Source organism: Aspergillus stella-maris, assembly GCF_047715825.1.
Source record: "Aspergillus stella-maris strain CBS 113639 unplaced genomic scaffold BDV14scaffold_2, whole genome shotgun sequence".
Classification (NCBI taxonomy): Eukaryota; Fungi; Ascomycota; class Eurotiomycetes; order Eurotiales; family Aspergillaceae; genus Aspergillus; species Aspergillus stella-maris.
The window spans coordinates 612,822-627,639 of NW_027396796.1; the positions used below are offsets into that span (position 1 = coordinate 612,822).

A 14,818-nucleotide genomic window follows, 5' to 3' on the forward strand; every position below is an offset into this window, starting at 1 on the left:
GCCAAAAAAAAAGTTTCATTTGTAAGGCGGTGGGCACTGTAGTGCTGGCATTAAGATACCGCCATTTGTGGGGAGAATGGAGATGTCCGTTGTTGGATCTGATTTGCTGATCTATTTCAACACCAAAAGGGCGACCTCGAAGTAACGAGGGCATTATTGAGAGAGAAGGATAAACATGCTTTTCGAAAAACAGGTAACAGTAAAGAAAATTATTCAATATTTTTTGTTCTTCCTGAATGACGCCTCATAACCCGCTAATATCATTTCCTCTTATGTGGCATTCACCTGAACACCACTGAATTATGATCCTTCCATCGACGTCGGTCTATTCAGGTCTTTTGACTGCTGTGTCCTGTAACCATTATGCTCACTCTAACCTGTTTCCCAGGCTATGTCCGGCTCTGCGGACCAGGTAGGCTACATTGATCCTATCCAAGTTAGCGATCGACATATCTCGACACGAGGATGAAGACTCACAAGTCCCCATTTTTCTCCCTCACACCGCGAAGGGTGCCCTGTTCCTCAAAGTTTGCACACATCCTAAGCCACTGTTTGACTCTCTTGTGCTCCGAAATCTCCTTGCCGTCGACGTAGCCGAGAGTGAAGACCATGCGGGCGAGCCTACGTCTGCCGCCGGGGAGATATCCCAGCTTGGTTGTGTTCAGGAACTCAAAGTCGCTTTTCGGCCGGTAGGTTGCATCGCAGAGCTCAATCAGCTTGTCGAGAAGACATTTGCCAATTCCTAGGCTTGTGTGTTCGGCCCTTACATATACCTCCAGCTCTGCGGTGAAGCGACTGGCTTCGTGTCTGTCGAACTCCCGTGCGCAGGCATATCCCAAGACTTTCTCGGATCTGCTTGACGCGCTGCGGCGGTCAATGGCGACGATGAAAGGTAGGTTCGAGTTATTAGACTCCTCGATGCGCGCCCGGACCGCGTCTTCGTCGAGGTCGTGGGTGTTCGGACTGTCCACCGAGTTTCTCGCATACCAGTCGTAAATCTCCTTCAGGCCCGGGACGTCCCTGTCGTCGACCGGCCGCAGATATATGTTTGCGACAGGGCTTTCGGGGCTGCGCAAGGGTTGGCGACGAGCTTGGATCCTTATTTCGTGTTCAATCCGCTTGCGGTGCTCTTCGGCCTCGTCAGCCAGCTTCCTCTGCCGATTAACATTCATGCAATAGCCTGCCGCTGTCTCGTGAGCGTGATCGTTGGATGCTTTGTCGGCGGGGTCTAAGATCGTCTCATAGTTTCTCATCTCGGTCAAGTACAACATAGGACTTTCTCCGTCGACATGTGCTGCCCCGTTGAAGAACGCCTTGTGAAAGATGTCGACGGGACATTCACAATCGAGCGTGCTCTCCAACCAGTTTTGAAAGCGTTCCCGATATGGTAATTCATCTGCGATGCAACGCGGACAATACTCCCAATCCACAATAGCTGGGTCTTTCCAGCTATTCTGGTAAAGCTGGGTTGCTCCGCTGCCGCTTGATCTTCTTCTATCGGGCTCTTCAGTGACCTTTGGTCTTAGCTCTCGGCGACTCTCGCGAATCCTTGTAAGAACTCTCTTGTACTTTTCAATCGGTGTCGGCGAGAAGATGAATTGCTCGTCATCGCCACTCTCGTTCCTACCGCTGTTCTCAGGGTAAGCGGTCGCGCTCTTCTTGTACCATTCGCGGTAAAGCCTGATTTGGCCGTTCAGTTCCTTTTCAATGGTCTCGGGCGTCGCATCTTCTCTGGGATCCATGAAGAAGACCTCGGAAGACTGCGGATAGTAGTTATTGAAGTCTGTCATGCTATCCTGTGGAAAAGCGCGCATTTTGGCGATCTCGTGGTATTCGTTTGCGGCTGGATCAGTACCAGGGCCATCTCGACACCTGGCCAGCGCCTCGGGGCTGGCTGTTGGATTCTGGTTCCCACCCTTATGCGCATTAACCAACGCTTCTCTCCGGAGTCGCGCGAGTTCCTGCGCCGGGTCTTCGGGCTCATTGCGATTGTTTTCCATGCCGTCAGCTGGTGAGGGCGAAGGGGTAGATGCTTCGGGCTGATGGTTGGACGGAAGACTGACGCCTTTGTGCAGACCTTCTGTCAATCCTGACACCTGTGATACTCTTCTGTCATCGGTTTTGTGCTGAACAGGCTGGTCCACGAACTTCTGAGCAGGCTGGGGCCTCTCTTTTGGAGAGCAATTGCGCCGAGGCGGCTTGGGGTTTCTTGGGCCATGTTGGAACCTTCCGTTGTTTGCTCTCCGTTTGATGGGTAGGACCTCGTCGGTATCGTCACTATTTGACATTTTTACGGCCGTTTGCTGGGTGGCTTCTGTTATACGTTAGTGTGCGATTATTTCCTTTCTTACTCCGATGGGCACTCAATACTCACCAGTGGGATTGACCGTTTCAAAGGCCTTCGAGGACTTGTTCTTCCCAGAGATTATGGCTTGTGGACCTTGTGTGAGGGGCGAACGGATGTGTGGTGTATGTGCGCGGTGCTGGCCGTGCGGAGGCGGATTGCAGGGTATCGTTCTGTTATCTGTAGGCTTCTTCGAGGGAATCTTTGTGTATGAGAGAGGGAAACAGGGCTGAGGCCGAGTCTTCTGGTTGCGAGGGACACCGGTGGAGGGAGCTGGAGGTGTGGTGGAGGGAAAAGAGGAAATCTGCTCAGACGGCTGGTTTTGAGAAGCCATGACTCGAAGTGAATTCTTCGCAGCAGGTTTAGTAGAGCTCTCAATGGAAGATTCTGCAATCTTCTCTCTGGTGACCTCAGGCTTCAAGATGGATGTCTTCTGCTGACTGGCCTCGACTGTCTGGCATCTTTCCTTTACCTTCTCTTCGTGGGTGCTCTTTCCTTCGGCTTGGAGAGGTGATGCAGGAGGTGAGCCATACTTTTGCGAGAACCCGGTACTGAACAAGCTGTCTCTGGCCGAGCGGATCTGGCTCCAGAGCTCGGGATTATCGCATATAGCTGTGTCAGCCATCGTAATACTGGAAGGATAGTTCAAATGTAGATGATCAATGGGAAGTTGAAAGGTAAGAGGAAGGGATGGGATGACGGGAATGAGTAGATTTTATAACCTAGGGCCCATAAATAAAGTGAAGAAGAGCAGAATGGGTAGAAATGTGCTTCAGTGGATAGACATAGAGAGTCCTGGAGAAGGCTTCTCCAGGGACCTAGAGAGTGAAGGACAATAGGCAGGTGGGTAGCCAATTCGATATAATCTACCTAGGCTTACAAACCAAAAGAGTCAAGATGACTCAATCAGTTAATGAAGAATGAAAAAAATCAAAAGTGACAATGTACCTAGTCTATTGGAAACTACAATGAATTTAAAAATATATGCTCTCAAATCTCAACGGGAATTGATGGTGCTGTCTTCGACTGACGTCCAGAGCCAAGCCGAGGCTTTCTAGATCTGCCCTCCGCAACCCCCGCCAAGACTACGCTCAACCACAATACAATCAGCCAAAATGCTGTCCATCCTGAGGAAAGCGAGACTAAAGGATAAGGAGATGCGAATCCTGATGCTGTACTGTCTTCTTTGCCCTAAATCACAGTTCGGTCCTAACGAACGGTACCTAGAGGCCTCGACAATGCCGGCAAGACAACCATCGTCAAGCAGATCATGAAGGAAGATGTCACGACAGTAAGTCCAACACTGGGCTTCATCATCAAGACAATAGACTTTGATGGGTACTTTCCAAACCTGCTTCATCTGTTCTACGGAACTTACTAATTAGCAATTCAGATACCGACTAAACATTTGTGCGAGAACCCAAAGAAATCCTAGAGGCAACACCCACTAACACGGCCATCCACTAGGGGACGTCGGAGGCCAAAAGACCCTCCGCTCATACTGGAAAAACTACTTTGAGAAAACAGACACTCTCGTCTGGGTTGTTGATGCTACAGACCGACTACGAGTCGAGGACTGCCGCGATGAGCTCGCTGGCCTGCTACTTGAAGAGGTTCGTCTGTCCGCCCGGAAGAGTTTTGTCCGCTGTCTACGTTCCAGGGGCCAACAAACTGACTTCCACGACAACGTTTTTAATAGCGGTTAATGGGCGCGAGTCTTTTGGTTTTTCTGAACAAAACGGATGTTGAGGGATGTATGACTCAGGATGAGGTCCGGCAAGTGAGTCTTTTGACCTCACCACTTTTCGTTTCGCACTCGCGATTCTGACTCACTCGACTTTAGAACCTCCAGTTGGATGCGATCAAGACTCATAAATGGACTATATTGCCCTGCAGTGCGATGACAGGGAAGAATTTACATGAGGGGCTGGATTGGGTTGTGCAAGATGCGAAGGATAGGTTGTTCCTTTACTGAGCGTGATGCGAGCATCGATTTGGCTTATCTTCCATCGATGGTTGGGAGATATGTATAATGAGTCTACGATTACATGAATGAAACCCCTACCTTTCAACAGGAAGGAGAACGCTACTCAGGTCGCAAAGGCCTTTGATGAAATGTAGCGAAATATATCTTCGGGCAGTTAACACCAGGTCCCGTATTTCTTGCCTCTACAGACGCAGGAGGCGCAATAAGCTTAACCGCGCAGCTGCAAGCACGATAGTTTATTCGGCCATGGCCTCTAGCTTGTGCGTTTTACGATCCAGCGGGGAGGTTGATCGGAACCATGGTCCAGAGGTGGCTGGGAAACAGGTCTGGATGTTTAATTTACGCGATCGGGCCAGGCACAGCGGAGCCTCTGCCCTGTATATCCTCCAATGCGCGAATCATAATAACCTTGATATTGATACGGTGATACCTAACTTGATATTCTCGGGACAATTGTCGTCATCGCGAATATCGCTCGGGCTGAGGCAAGATCGGTACGTACAGGGGACTCCACAGCAGCAGCCGAGCCCGCGCCGTAAACAGTCTACCACGAAGAGAAAGATCAAAACACCAGAGTGAACACTTAAAACGAGGGTCTCTGCGGGGCAGGGTGAAGAGAAGAGGAGATTCCAGATAAGCCATGAGCAAAAGAGGCACCTAAGAGGCGACAGAATGGCGTGGTGAGCGGCAGTGGGGCGTTGACAACAGCAGCTGAAGGTGGAAGTGTCAGAGGGCCAGAGGGTCGCTGGTCGCAGGGCTTCACGAAGGCGAGAAAAGGCGGAGAACCAACTAAGCGTGACCATGACCACGACACGACAACGCCGGGCCGATCGTCAATTGTTCGGATTCCCAGGCTGAGGAGGAATAATAATGCCCAAGTGCATCCCTCCACTCTCTTTTCATCCTTCTTCGCTCTTTTGATCCCTCTCGTATACTGCTCCTTTCTCTCACTCCATCCCTCCATCCCTTCCTCCAATCCGCCGCTCCCCACCTTGCATTTCCCTCGCCTCTGCATCCCACGTAATTGCTCGGCCCGCATTGCAATTTCTCGACCGGACTGGGATTTTTTGCTTTTTGTCTCTTACCCTCCTACTCGAAATTTTCTCCTACGATCCTCGCCTTGACCGACCTCTACCTTCGTGAATCCCTTTTACGGGCCCCAGCGCGGCCATGGCTTCGACAACCGAGGCGGCGGAAGGCAGCGAAGATGTAAACGACTTCTTGCAGCGAATTCGGGAACTGGGTGAGAAACGCGATAAAGAGGATGAAGAGCGCACAAAGAAGCTGGAAGAGGAGATCTTGCAGGGTCGGAAGGAGAGACAGGCTCGACGAGCTGGTAATTTTGCGCCCTCCTTGTGTCTTGCGTTTTGCCCTCCGAGTTGCGGGTGTCAGAAGGGTTTCGGATCCATCATCTGCATTTTCGGAAGGTCCTAGATCCTCAGAAGCTGATTGTTTGTCAAATTCGATATAGAGCGAGCAAGGTCCATATCGCCAACCAAAGATTCTTCTCCTATTCTCGACCCCGCCCGCTTGAGTATTTCGTCTTTGAGTCACCGAGCGACGATTGACCCTCCGGAACAGCTTGAGCCGACTACCCCTCGCACTCCCGTCCATGATACCCACAGCACGCCTGTTCCAGTGCGAAACGAGACACCTTCGTTAGAAAACAGCCCTAGGGGGTCGAGAATGGAAGGAACCGAAGCGAGAATCTCGCCGAAAGCTTCCCCCACGTTACGGAGCAGGACCGGAACCTTATCGTGGCAGCAACGACCTAGCTCTCGAGACCTCAGCGGCAATCGGTTCTCCTTCTCTACATCGCCCTCGCGCGAAGCCCGCTTCCGGACCTTGTCGAATGCTTCCGCCGCTGATTCCGGAGTGTTGCGCAGCCCATTGGCATCTCAAACCACATCGAGAGAATCGTCTTCTTTGCGCCAGACTGACGAGAATACCACACCAGTCCAAACGACACCGCTCGAGGAACCGAAAACCGCGTCTCTCGATGATACCAAGACTTCAGAGCCTGAGACCGAGGAGCAGACGGAATCAAAGGAAAATGGCCCTACTGCTACAACCGAAGAGCAATCCCCGCCTCCATCAAGAGCTAGCTCAAGCTTTGCGGACAGCAGCCTGGGAAACCGGCTCTCGAGTGTATCATCAGTCTCGACTGCCACAGGCCTCGGGTCTCCGCTTCCCGTATCTAGCGCACAGAAATTCGAACCACCGAATCTCGAAACTGATACCGACAGTCAGTTTACGTCTCCACCTTCACCATTACGACGTTCTCCCGAGCGCTCTCCAGAACGTTCTACTTCGCCAACAAAGGGTCTTGGAGGATTCGTCCAAAGCGCGATGCTACGACGATCCGATAGCGTTTCGAAGCGGTGGAGTGCACAACTACCGTCAGGGCTCAGCCGTTCCAATTCCATTACCAGCAACCGTAATAGCTTTGCTGCCCCGAGTACCACAGATACCTCTTCCACGCCTCGGTTGAACCGGGAAAGCTCCTACTTTTCACCCAATCGGCCTACGTCGAGCCATAGCGAAGCAACAACGGTGGGCCAAGCAAAAGAAGAGGAACGACCAGCAACACCTCCGGGTTCAAACAGAAGTGAAAGCATTCCCAGACCTCCGTTCGCTCTGCATGCAAGGTCTAGTAGTACGGTCAGTGTTGATACCTCTGGTGAATCGACATCCCGGCCTACAACTCCCAACTCCAGGACGATGGACCCAAGGAGGTGGAGCCCTACTAAATCTACCTGGCTGGAAAGTGCCCTGAACCTTTCCGAATCCCCGAGACACAAAAGGCAAACCTCTCAACAAGCATCTTGGAGCAAAGACAGGCCCACTAGGGGTAGCGTGGATTTGGGGCGCCGAGGTAGTTTCAAGGAAGTCAATCCAGGCGGTCTCATGCGTACTATGCCTCTCGGAACCCACGTCAAGAAACAAAGTCTTTCGGGTATTCCAGATGTACTCAAGACCGAGAGCCCCAGCCCAATCAAAGAGAAGCCACTGAGTGATTTGAGTCCGACCAAGGAGAAATCGCTGGGTGAGTCCAGTCCAGTCAAGGAGGAGCCAACAGCAGACGCAAGACCTTTTTCAGCCGAGCCCAGCTCGCCAACTAAAGCAAAGGACGTTGAAATTCCTCCCGAGGTTACGGAAACGGTTGAGGAAACCATTGAGGAGCCCCTTAAGCCTAAGAATGTGCCGCCAGCGTTGTCACCTACCTCGAAGGTCAACACCGACATACCTCTATCATCCCCTCGCGAGCCCATTCGCGATCCGTTGTTGAGTCGACCAAAACCGCAGTCGCCAGTAATTGATTTCCGGGCTAATCTCCGGAAGCGAGAAGTAGTCAAGGACCAGTCGTCTAGTGCAGAGCCAGAATTCAAGAATGTCTTTGGAAAGCTGAGGAAAGCAGAAGCATCCAACTATGTCGCACCAGATGCACTGAAGAATAACATTCTGAGAGGCAAGGCAGCGTTGAACCAGACTGGCGGTCCGAAGAAGACCCAGAGGGTTGATGAGTTCAAAGAAAGTATCAACAAACAGCGAGAATCTATGAAGCTAAACGGGGGCTCTGTTCGACGCAACACGATCGAGCAAGGCGAAGCTCCCGCAACAGCTGTGCCGGAAGCCATTATGAAACGCCGGACACTCACTAAGTCAAGCATTGACAAGAATGATCTCCCGGCCGATCTTTTGCCGTCACCGACAAAAGAAAATGAAGAACCAGAGCGTTCGCCTGTCCGTCAAACTTCGCCCGACCCTTTCAAGGACAAGGAACCTCCTGCAACTACTGAGCCAGTGCAAAGTCTTGCAGCCGAACCCCAACCGGATGTCGACATGCCCGTTTCGGAGGATTCCAAACCGAGTGTGCCGCAAATCGAGCTGAATGCCGAGGATGAAAATACCAAGCCTGAAGAACAACCCACAGAGGCCGAGTCTCCAAGTGCGATCCCCATCAAGTCTCAGGAAGCGATTGAACGCCATGATGTTCAGACTGACGCGACAGAAATTGAATGGGAAGAAGAGCAGGAAAAGCCCAAAGCGGAGACCATTGAACCGGTGCGTCATCTGCCACCGGCAAATACTACGCGCAGTGCATCGCCTGTCAAAACTGGCGTTACTAAAGGTAGCCTCGCAGGCCGAATAAACCCTGCCTTAGCAGGTCTCCTCTCGCGTGGTCCGCCTGCCCCCATGGATAGCTCCAAAAACACTGTCAATGTACCCGACTTTCAAGAAAGCGCTGGTAACACTCCAGGTTCTGCACCTACCCTGACCCATATGACGAAGGCCCGTGCCAAAGGTCCCAAGAGACGGCCACCCCAGGCTGCTGCCCCGGCGGATGCAAGCCCAGAAACAAGAGAGCCAAGTGTTTCACCGAAGACTGAACCGTCAACCTTCGATAATGACGCACCAGATACAAGCTTCACAATCGAACAACCCTTGGCTAATACGCCAAACTGGCCTCTTCCTGATAAAGGTATCAAGGTGGAGGATGCTGAGCCAACAAACGCCCCACAGTCTCCCCCGCCTGTGGTATGTTTACCAGAAGAGCCTCGTGATACTTTACCACCGGTACCTGAGAAAGACAAAAGCCCTATACCGATGTCTAGGCCCTCCCGGCGGCCCCCGAATTTAGAGCGACGGGTCTACGAAGCGGATAGTCAAGAAAGCACTCCTTCTAGAGGATTTACTCCGTCACAGGCAGCTAGTTCACCTGCAAGCCCTCGTAGTGGGCAGCCTCGAACATCTTTCACTCATTACTCGTCCCCAACACCGTCTCCGTTAAGGTCAAATTTCCGGGAGAACCAGGCCCACCCTTCTTCACGGCCAGCTGGTTCTTTCAATTTCTTCAACCGATCGAGAGACTCGTCACCATACCGAAAGTCGCTGCCATCCCCCCCTGTGCCCCCAAAGGCACCTTATGCCTCTACAGATCAGCTATCGTCCCCGAGATCTTCAATTTCCTTAGTTCCTCAAGCCGATGAGTCTCTTGAAGGGATTTCTAGTTTCTTCAAAACATTTCCACGATCCAGTGACAGAGTCAACATTGATCCTCAATTAATGCTCTTGGATAAACATGACGGTTCTAGAATTCGAACCTTGAAGAAGCAGATCTGGGAGATTACGGGCGAAGGCAACAAGCAGGATCTTCCTGTCAATCAAGAATACATTCTCTACGAAGGGGCGCTGTACCTATGCGTTCACATGTTTGAGGAAGACGGCAATGTCCGATCTGAAGTCCAACTCTGGTGCGGTGACGATGTTTGGGGCGGAGCGGTCGATAGCGCTTTACCATTTGCACGGAAGACTGCACGCGAAAATAGCTGCAAATTGGAGATCATTAGTCAAGGGAAAGAGCCTCCTCGGTTTATTCAGGCGCTCGGTGGTATCCTTATTACACGGCGCGGCTCAAGCTCTCGTTCCAGCTCCTCGGCTATCTTCATGCTTTGCGGACGAAAACACCTCGGCCAGATGGTTTTTGACGAGGTTGACTTCACCCCGAACAACCTGTGCACAGGATTTCCATTCGTGATCTCGGCCATGTTTGGCAAGGTCTATTTATGGAAAGGCAAAGGAAGCTCCGCTGAGGAGATCGGTGCAGCTCGTCTCATTGGCATGGACCTAGGGCTCACGGGAGAATTCGAAGAAGTCGCTGAGGGCGAAGAATCGGACAGTTTCTATGAAATCTTCCCACAATACAGAGAGACATGGGACTACATGCGATCTGACGACTGGCTGTTGAAACCAGCCCATGACCCTTACCGCATTCGTTTACTTCGCGTGGACCATGAGCTTGGCCAGCGATCATCATTCTGGATTCGTCGCCCAGGCTCATCGTCTCCAGTCATCCGTCCAAACGATACAGTCCAAGAAGTCGAGCCATTCTCTCAGAAAGATCTCTCCCCAAAGGGCATCTACATTCTCGATACGTTCTTCGAGATCTATGTGATTGTGGGTGACCAAGCATCAAATCGCCCGGCTGAGTTCGCGTCGGCCGTGATGTTTGCCCACGAGTACGGCATCCTCGCGGCTTCGCTCCAGGATCGACCCTTCATCCCCAAGAGCTTCATCTCTCTAGGCGGAACTCCTGAAGTCTGCCGCAGCGCATTCCGCAAATGGACCCAACGCCCGCTACAACAACCACCGCAGGTGTTCCCACTCAATGCGGCGATAGACGCAATTCGGTCATAAGCTCAGCGGACTTTCTTCTTGTTCATCTTTCCTTCTATGCCTCTGGCCTGTACACTACTTTACCTTGGCTACGGTCTTCTCATTCGGGTTTGGGTCATTTCAAGCCTCGGCTTGCTTCAACAGCATTTATTGGGTCATTTTGTGTCATTAATTATCTTGGTGCATGGTTAGACATTCCATGGGCGGATGGATGGAGTAGGTGGTTCTTATCTTGATTTCGATGTAACAAATGCAATTTCATAAATATTACAATTTACTACAGAGATCTCTCTTTGAAGATAAATCTGCCTCTGTTATTTCCGACATCTCGATTCTCTCCCATACAAGGTCCTGAGATATATGGTCTGGAGAGAGCACTAAAGGTTCAAACAGCAACCGACGACAATAAGAAAAATCTAGATAATAGCTATTCGCATACAGACAGGCATATCATATAGATAAAAAGGTAGAATTTCCAAGCACAGTTGAAGATCTATCGTATATAACCAACTAAAACCCAAACAAATTCCTCTCCTCATCGAACCCCCAATCCTTCAGCGCCGGCAGCGCCGCCTTCTGAATCATAGTCGGCGGCCCACAGAGCAGCGCAACGCTCTTCTCACCCTCCTTATCACTCGGTCCAAACGTATGTTCCTTGATAATATCCTCATTCACATGCCCCTCTAGCCCCTTCCACTCATCACTAGGGTGCGAAAGGACGTGCGTGATGGTAAATTGGTCTTTATGCTTTTCAGCAAAGTCGTCCAGTTGTTCGCGCAATAGGATATCAGCCTCGGATTTATTCGCGTAGACGGCTTTGATCTTCGTCTTGTCGCCCTTTGTATCCAATATCCGCGCTATAATCTGGTACCCTGGCGTGAGGCCCGATCCACCGAGAATAAAAGTGACGTTGTTGAATGTATACTCCTTGTCATCGATTGCGAATCTGCCATTATCGAGATACCGGATTCCGCCGGCGGGGCCCTTCACTTCGATTTCTTCTTCCTCGCGCATGCAGTCGAGAATGTTGCTCATTGTGCCGCCTGGTTGGTCTTCGTTGGGGAGGTAGGTCTTTACGACGAGGTCGAAGGTGCCGTCGTCTTCGGAGTCGAGGACTGGGCGGATGGGCGTGTAGGGTCTTGTCACGAGTTTGTCAGCGAAGTGGAAGCCCACTAAGACGTGTTGGCCTGTTGCCATGCCGAGGGCTTTGGTGGGGGCCGGGAGGGAGAAGGTGTAAATTTGGGTATCTTCTGAGATGCGCTTTTTGCGGGAGAGTTTGGCTTGCGTCCATCTTGGGTTGATCTGTTAGTGGTGTGGTTTGGAGGTTTGAGTTCTGGGGGGGAGTTACGAACTTGTGCTCGTCTAGGGCAAAGTCTTCATCCTTGCCGCCCTTGGCTTCCTTCTCTTTGGCCTTTTGCTGTGCGTCTTTCTCCATGTGGGACATGGCCTTGTCGGTGACTTTGCCGATTATGCATTCTGCCGTAGATTAGGAATGTCAGTTGCTGCCTGAACAATGTTGAGCAAAGATAATTCTCACCTTTCAACTTGGACTGCGCATAATCATCATGAATACTGTTGAACTCCTCGGTTGTATCCATATGAACCGCACCAGCATGGCCCATAATAGGCCCCTTGCCACCAGGATGCCAGCTCAGCACACTACTCACATCATAGACGTTCCCATTGACAACAATCCAACAGTCGTCAGCAGATCCATGCTTCTCGATTTCTTGTCTAGTGAACTCTTTCTCCGGGGCAGAAGCCTTGCGTTCAATCTCCTTCATCTGCTCCTCTGTTGACTCCTTCATCCAGCCGTTGCTGCCGTTACCGGGCTCGACGGGGTGTTGGAAGTATAGCGAAGCAGTTTTGTCGTCTTCCTGAACTGAGGGCAGGATTTTGTACCAGCAGTTGTTCATCATTCTGTCGGGGTCAGTATTTTGTCCAGATCGTTGGCTTGAGACAGATCGTTGGCTTGGGAAATCTACCCTGTGATATTCCATACTGGCGTTGGCGGCTGGGTGTTTTTGTGCTCGTCTAGTGCACGAACCATGATACTGGGTGCGCGAATGAGCTTGCTCATGTCCAGATCGATATGCCAGTGTAGCCAGGTCCAGAACTTTCTGCCATGACGGAACGGAGCGTCCGGGTACTAGAGTGCGTTAGCTGAAAAGACTCTGGTTGCCATCGTAGTGTTTATATCAGCTTACCTTGCGGATGCAGTACAGCCAATTTTCGCCATTATCCAAACTTATCTCAACCCGCTCGATCTCGTTCCCGCTTCCGTTATAAGCGAATCCCTCAACCCGATACGTCTTTCCCTTCCTCATGTCCACTAGGTTGATCTTCTCCCCCTGCGCCGGTTTCACAATGACTGAGTTCAACATTTGCTTGTTACAGATCGTGCTCGGATGATGGAACATGGTCTCTGCAAGCTGAGACTCAACATCCATGATGAAGCTCGGGAGTTGCCGGTTATCATAAGTATGGTAGTAGCTGTCATTCTCATGCTCTGAGATCCAGACCTTTGCGAGCCATTTGACGGACCGAGCACCCACCCATCCAGGGAGCAGTAGACGAAGGGGATATCCATGATCTGGAGGGATAGGATGGTCGTTCATCTCGTAGGCTAGTAGCACATCATGGACAGGGTCCATTGCATAATCAAGTGGGATACAAGTCTCATACTTGCCCTCGCTTAGTTCATCCGCGCCAGAAAAGTTCACCCAGTAGTATTTGTCTGGGTTTTTGTTTGTGAGCTTTTCAATGTCCGCTGCAATTAGGACATCACGCAGCAATGCGCCCTTCCAGTAGGCGCAGCTGCTAGCTGCTGCTGTGTAGTTGAAAGCGCGGGTTTTGCGAATCATGTTCAACTCTTTGCGGCGATTGCCATCACAAGCGAGAAGAATGGGGATATTGATGCTATCAAAGTCGTCCCTTATTTGGTCCATTTGCAAGGTCAGTTCTTTTCCTGCATCGACTTCAAGTTTGTGGTTCTCCCATAGTAGATGTGGTACTGCTCCGTGATTTCGCACGTAGTGGATGCCACTGGGAGTGATGAAGCCGGCGTCGAAGAGTACTGAAAGGTCTGGCTCCGCGTTGAGCGGGTGCTTTCCCGTCAGTCGCATTAATTTGTCACTGCGTGGGATCCAACTGTCAGGGGAGAATTGGTCGGCCTCGTCAATCTGGGATGGTAGCTTAAGGTCCTTGCCCTTGTACGGCGAGAAGCCCTTCCCATTGTTCCTTCGCATCGAGGAGCGATACTTTTGCTCGTATTGAAGACATTCGAGCAATGCCTGTTCTTCTGTTGGCATTTTCGGGCCCTGGTCTTCCTCCTCATCCTCTCCCTCATCTTTCTTTTTGTCATCTTCACCTTGCTGTTGACCTTCCTTCTTGTCTTCCTGACTATCATCTTGCTGCTCATCTTGGCCCTCCCCCTTCTCAGCTTTCTGCTTCTTCTTATCTTTCTCCCCCTCCTCTTCCTTCTCCTTTCTCTTCTGATTTACCGGCCACGGCTGTCCGAATTTGATATATTCTTCCGTCGTATGCAACACATATCGCCAGAATCTAGGGTGTAACTCCGGCCTCGCCAAATGAAAGTCCTATAGCACGTTAGCATGACATTGCATCTCAACGTAGTGTTGAGAGCACAGGAAGGCCTCACAGTTTGCTTTGTCATAAAATCTCGAATAGTAATCAGTTCTCCCTCCTTGACTTTCTTACGAAGCTCCTCGAGCTTCTCTTCAGCGGTCTCTGCGAGCTCATCTAGTGCTTCATCGCCAGAATGGGTCAAGCCCGTGAACCGGGCATCCCGAGTACGAGTACCGACTCGGTGGCTGTGGGTTCGGGCCCAGTCCGGCTCGGAGAGAATTTCGAGGTCTGAGGCTCCTTGGGGTCTGCCGGCCATCTCGTAGAATGCTATGAGATGGATATGCGAGATAGCGTATATGCACTGCTGGAATGCGACAGCTCCAGCTTCATCTTCATTGTCGGTCTGGAATCGCTAGGGAGGTATATACGATAACATGATGTCACTCATGGCCAGATCCAAGGGGTCGGATTTGGGGCAGATTCTTGGATTTGGTTATTCATGGTTACTGACGGATCTCCATGATTTCTCCGCGGATGCATCCACTCAGCAAAGCTTGGTCCTGTTTGTCTTGCTGCCGATGAGATCCACGCGATGATCCGATGCTCAGGCCCATCGCTTGAGCCACCAATAATGAACGACATATTTTCAAGATGTCAATGTGTTTGTCAAATGCGCCTGGTCATGAATCTTGCCCCAAAAACCGTTCGCCTAGGGCAATTGG

General features: G+C 51.2%; 5 protein-coding genes across 5 annotated transcripts; 2 read left to right on the forward strand and 3 right to left on the reverse strand.

The window, feature by feature from the left end:
- Window positions 1-367: 367 nt before the first annotated feature.
- Window positions 368-2,969, reverse strand: BDV14DRAFT_195124 (uncharacterized protein; the record flags this gene model as incomplete). The annotated part of the gene is made up of 3 exons (XM_073772104.1): window positions 368-428; window positions 478-2,314; window positions 2,375-2,969. 3 exons carry the CDS (start codon window positions 2,967-2,969, stop codon window positions 368-370), a joined length of 2,493 nt encoding a protein of 830 aa, XP_073633397.1.
- A 424-nt stretch (window positions 2,970-3,393) lies between these two features.
- BDV14DRAFT_163249 (ADP-ribosylation factor-like protein 2) lies at window positions 3,394-4,406 on the forward strand. Its single transcript, XM_073767005.1, has 6 exons — window positions 3,394-3,518; window positions 3,572-3,682; window positions 3,738-3,754; window positions 3,812-3,957; window positions 4,044-4,124; window positions 4,188-4,406. Exons 1-6 carry the CDS (start codon window positions 3,460-3,462, stop codon window positions 4,317-4,319), a joined length of 546 nt encoding a protein of 181 aa, XP_073633398.1. The 5' UTR covers window positions 3,394-3,459; the 3' UTR covers window positions 4,320-4,406.
- A 332-nt stretch (window positions 4,407-4,738) lies between these two features.
- Window positions 4,739-5,483, reverse strand: BDV14DRAFT_43567 (uncharacterized protein). Its single transcript, XM_073776768.1, has one exon. The coding sequence runs from the start codon at window positions 5,368-5,370 to the stop codon at window positions 4,915-4,917; it is 456 nt and encodes a 151-aa protein (XP_073633399.1). The 5' UTR covers window positions 5,371-5,483; the 3' UTR covers window positions 4,739-4,914.
- Window positions 5,319-10,793, forward strand: BDV14DRAFT_43572 (putative gelsolin repeat protein). The gene is made up of 3 exons (XM_073776769.1): window positions 5,319-5,667; window positions 5,803-8,280; window positions 8,362-10,793. Exons 1-3 carry the CDS (start codon window positions 5,502-5,504, stop codon window positions 10,527-10,529), a joined length of 4,812 nt encoding a protein of 1,603 aa, XP_073633400.1. The 5' UTR covers window positions 5,319-5,501; the 3' UTR covers window positions 10,530-10,793.
- Window positions 10,794-11,018: 225 nt separating this feature from the next.
- BDV14DRAFT_186773 (putative nitrate reductase) lies at window positions 11,019-14,412 on the reverse strand (the record flags this gene model as incomplete). The annotated part of the gene is made up of 6 exons (XM_073770863.1): window positions 11,019-11,799; window positions 11,861-11,984; window positions 12,046-12,428; window positions 12,494-12,657; window positions 12,716-14,107; window positions 14,170-14,412. The coding sequence occupies 6 exons, from the start codon at window positions 14,410-14,412 to the stop codon at window positions 11,019-11,021; spliced, it is 3,087 nt and encodes a 1,028-aa protein (XP_073633401.1).
- Window positions 14,413-14,818: the final 406 nt, after the last annotated feature.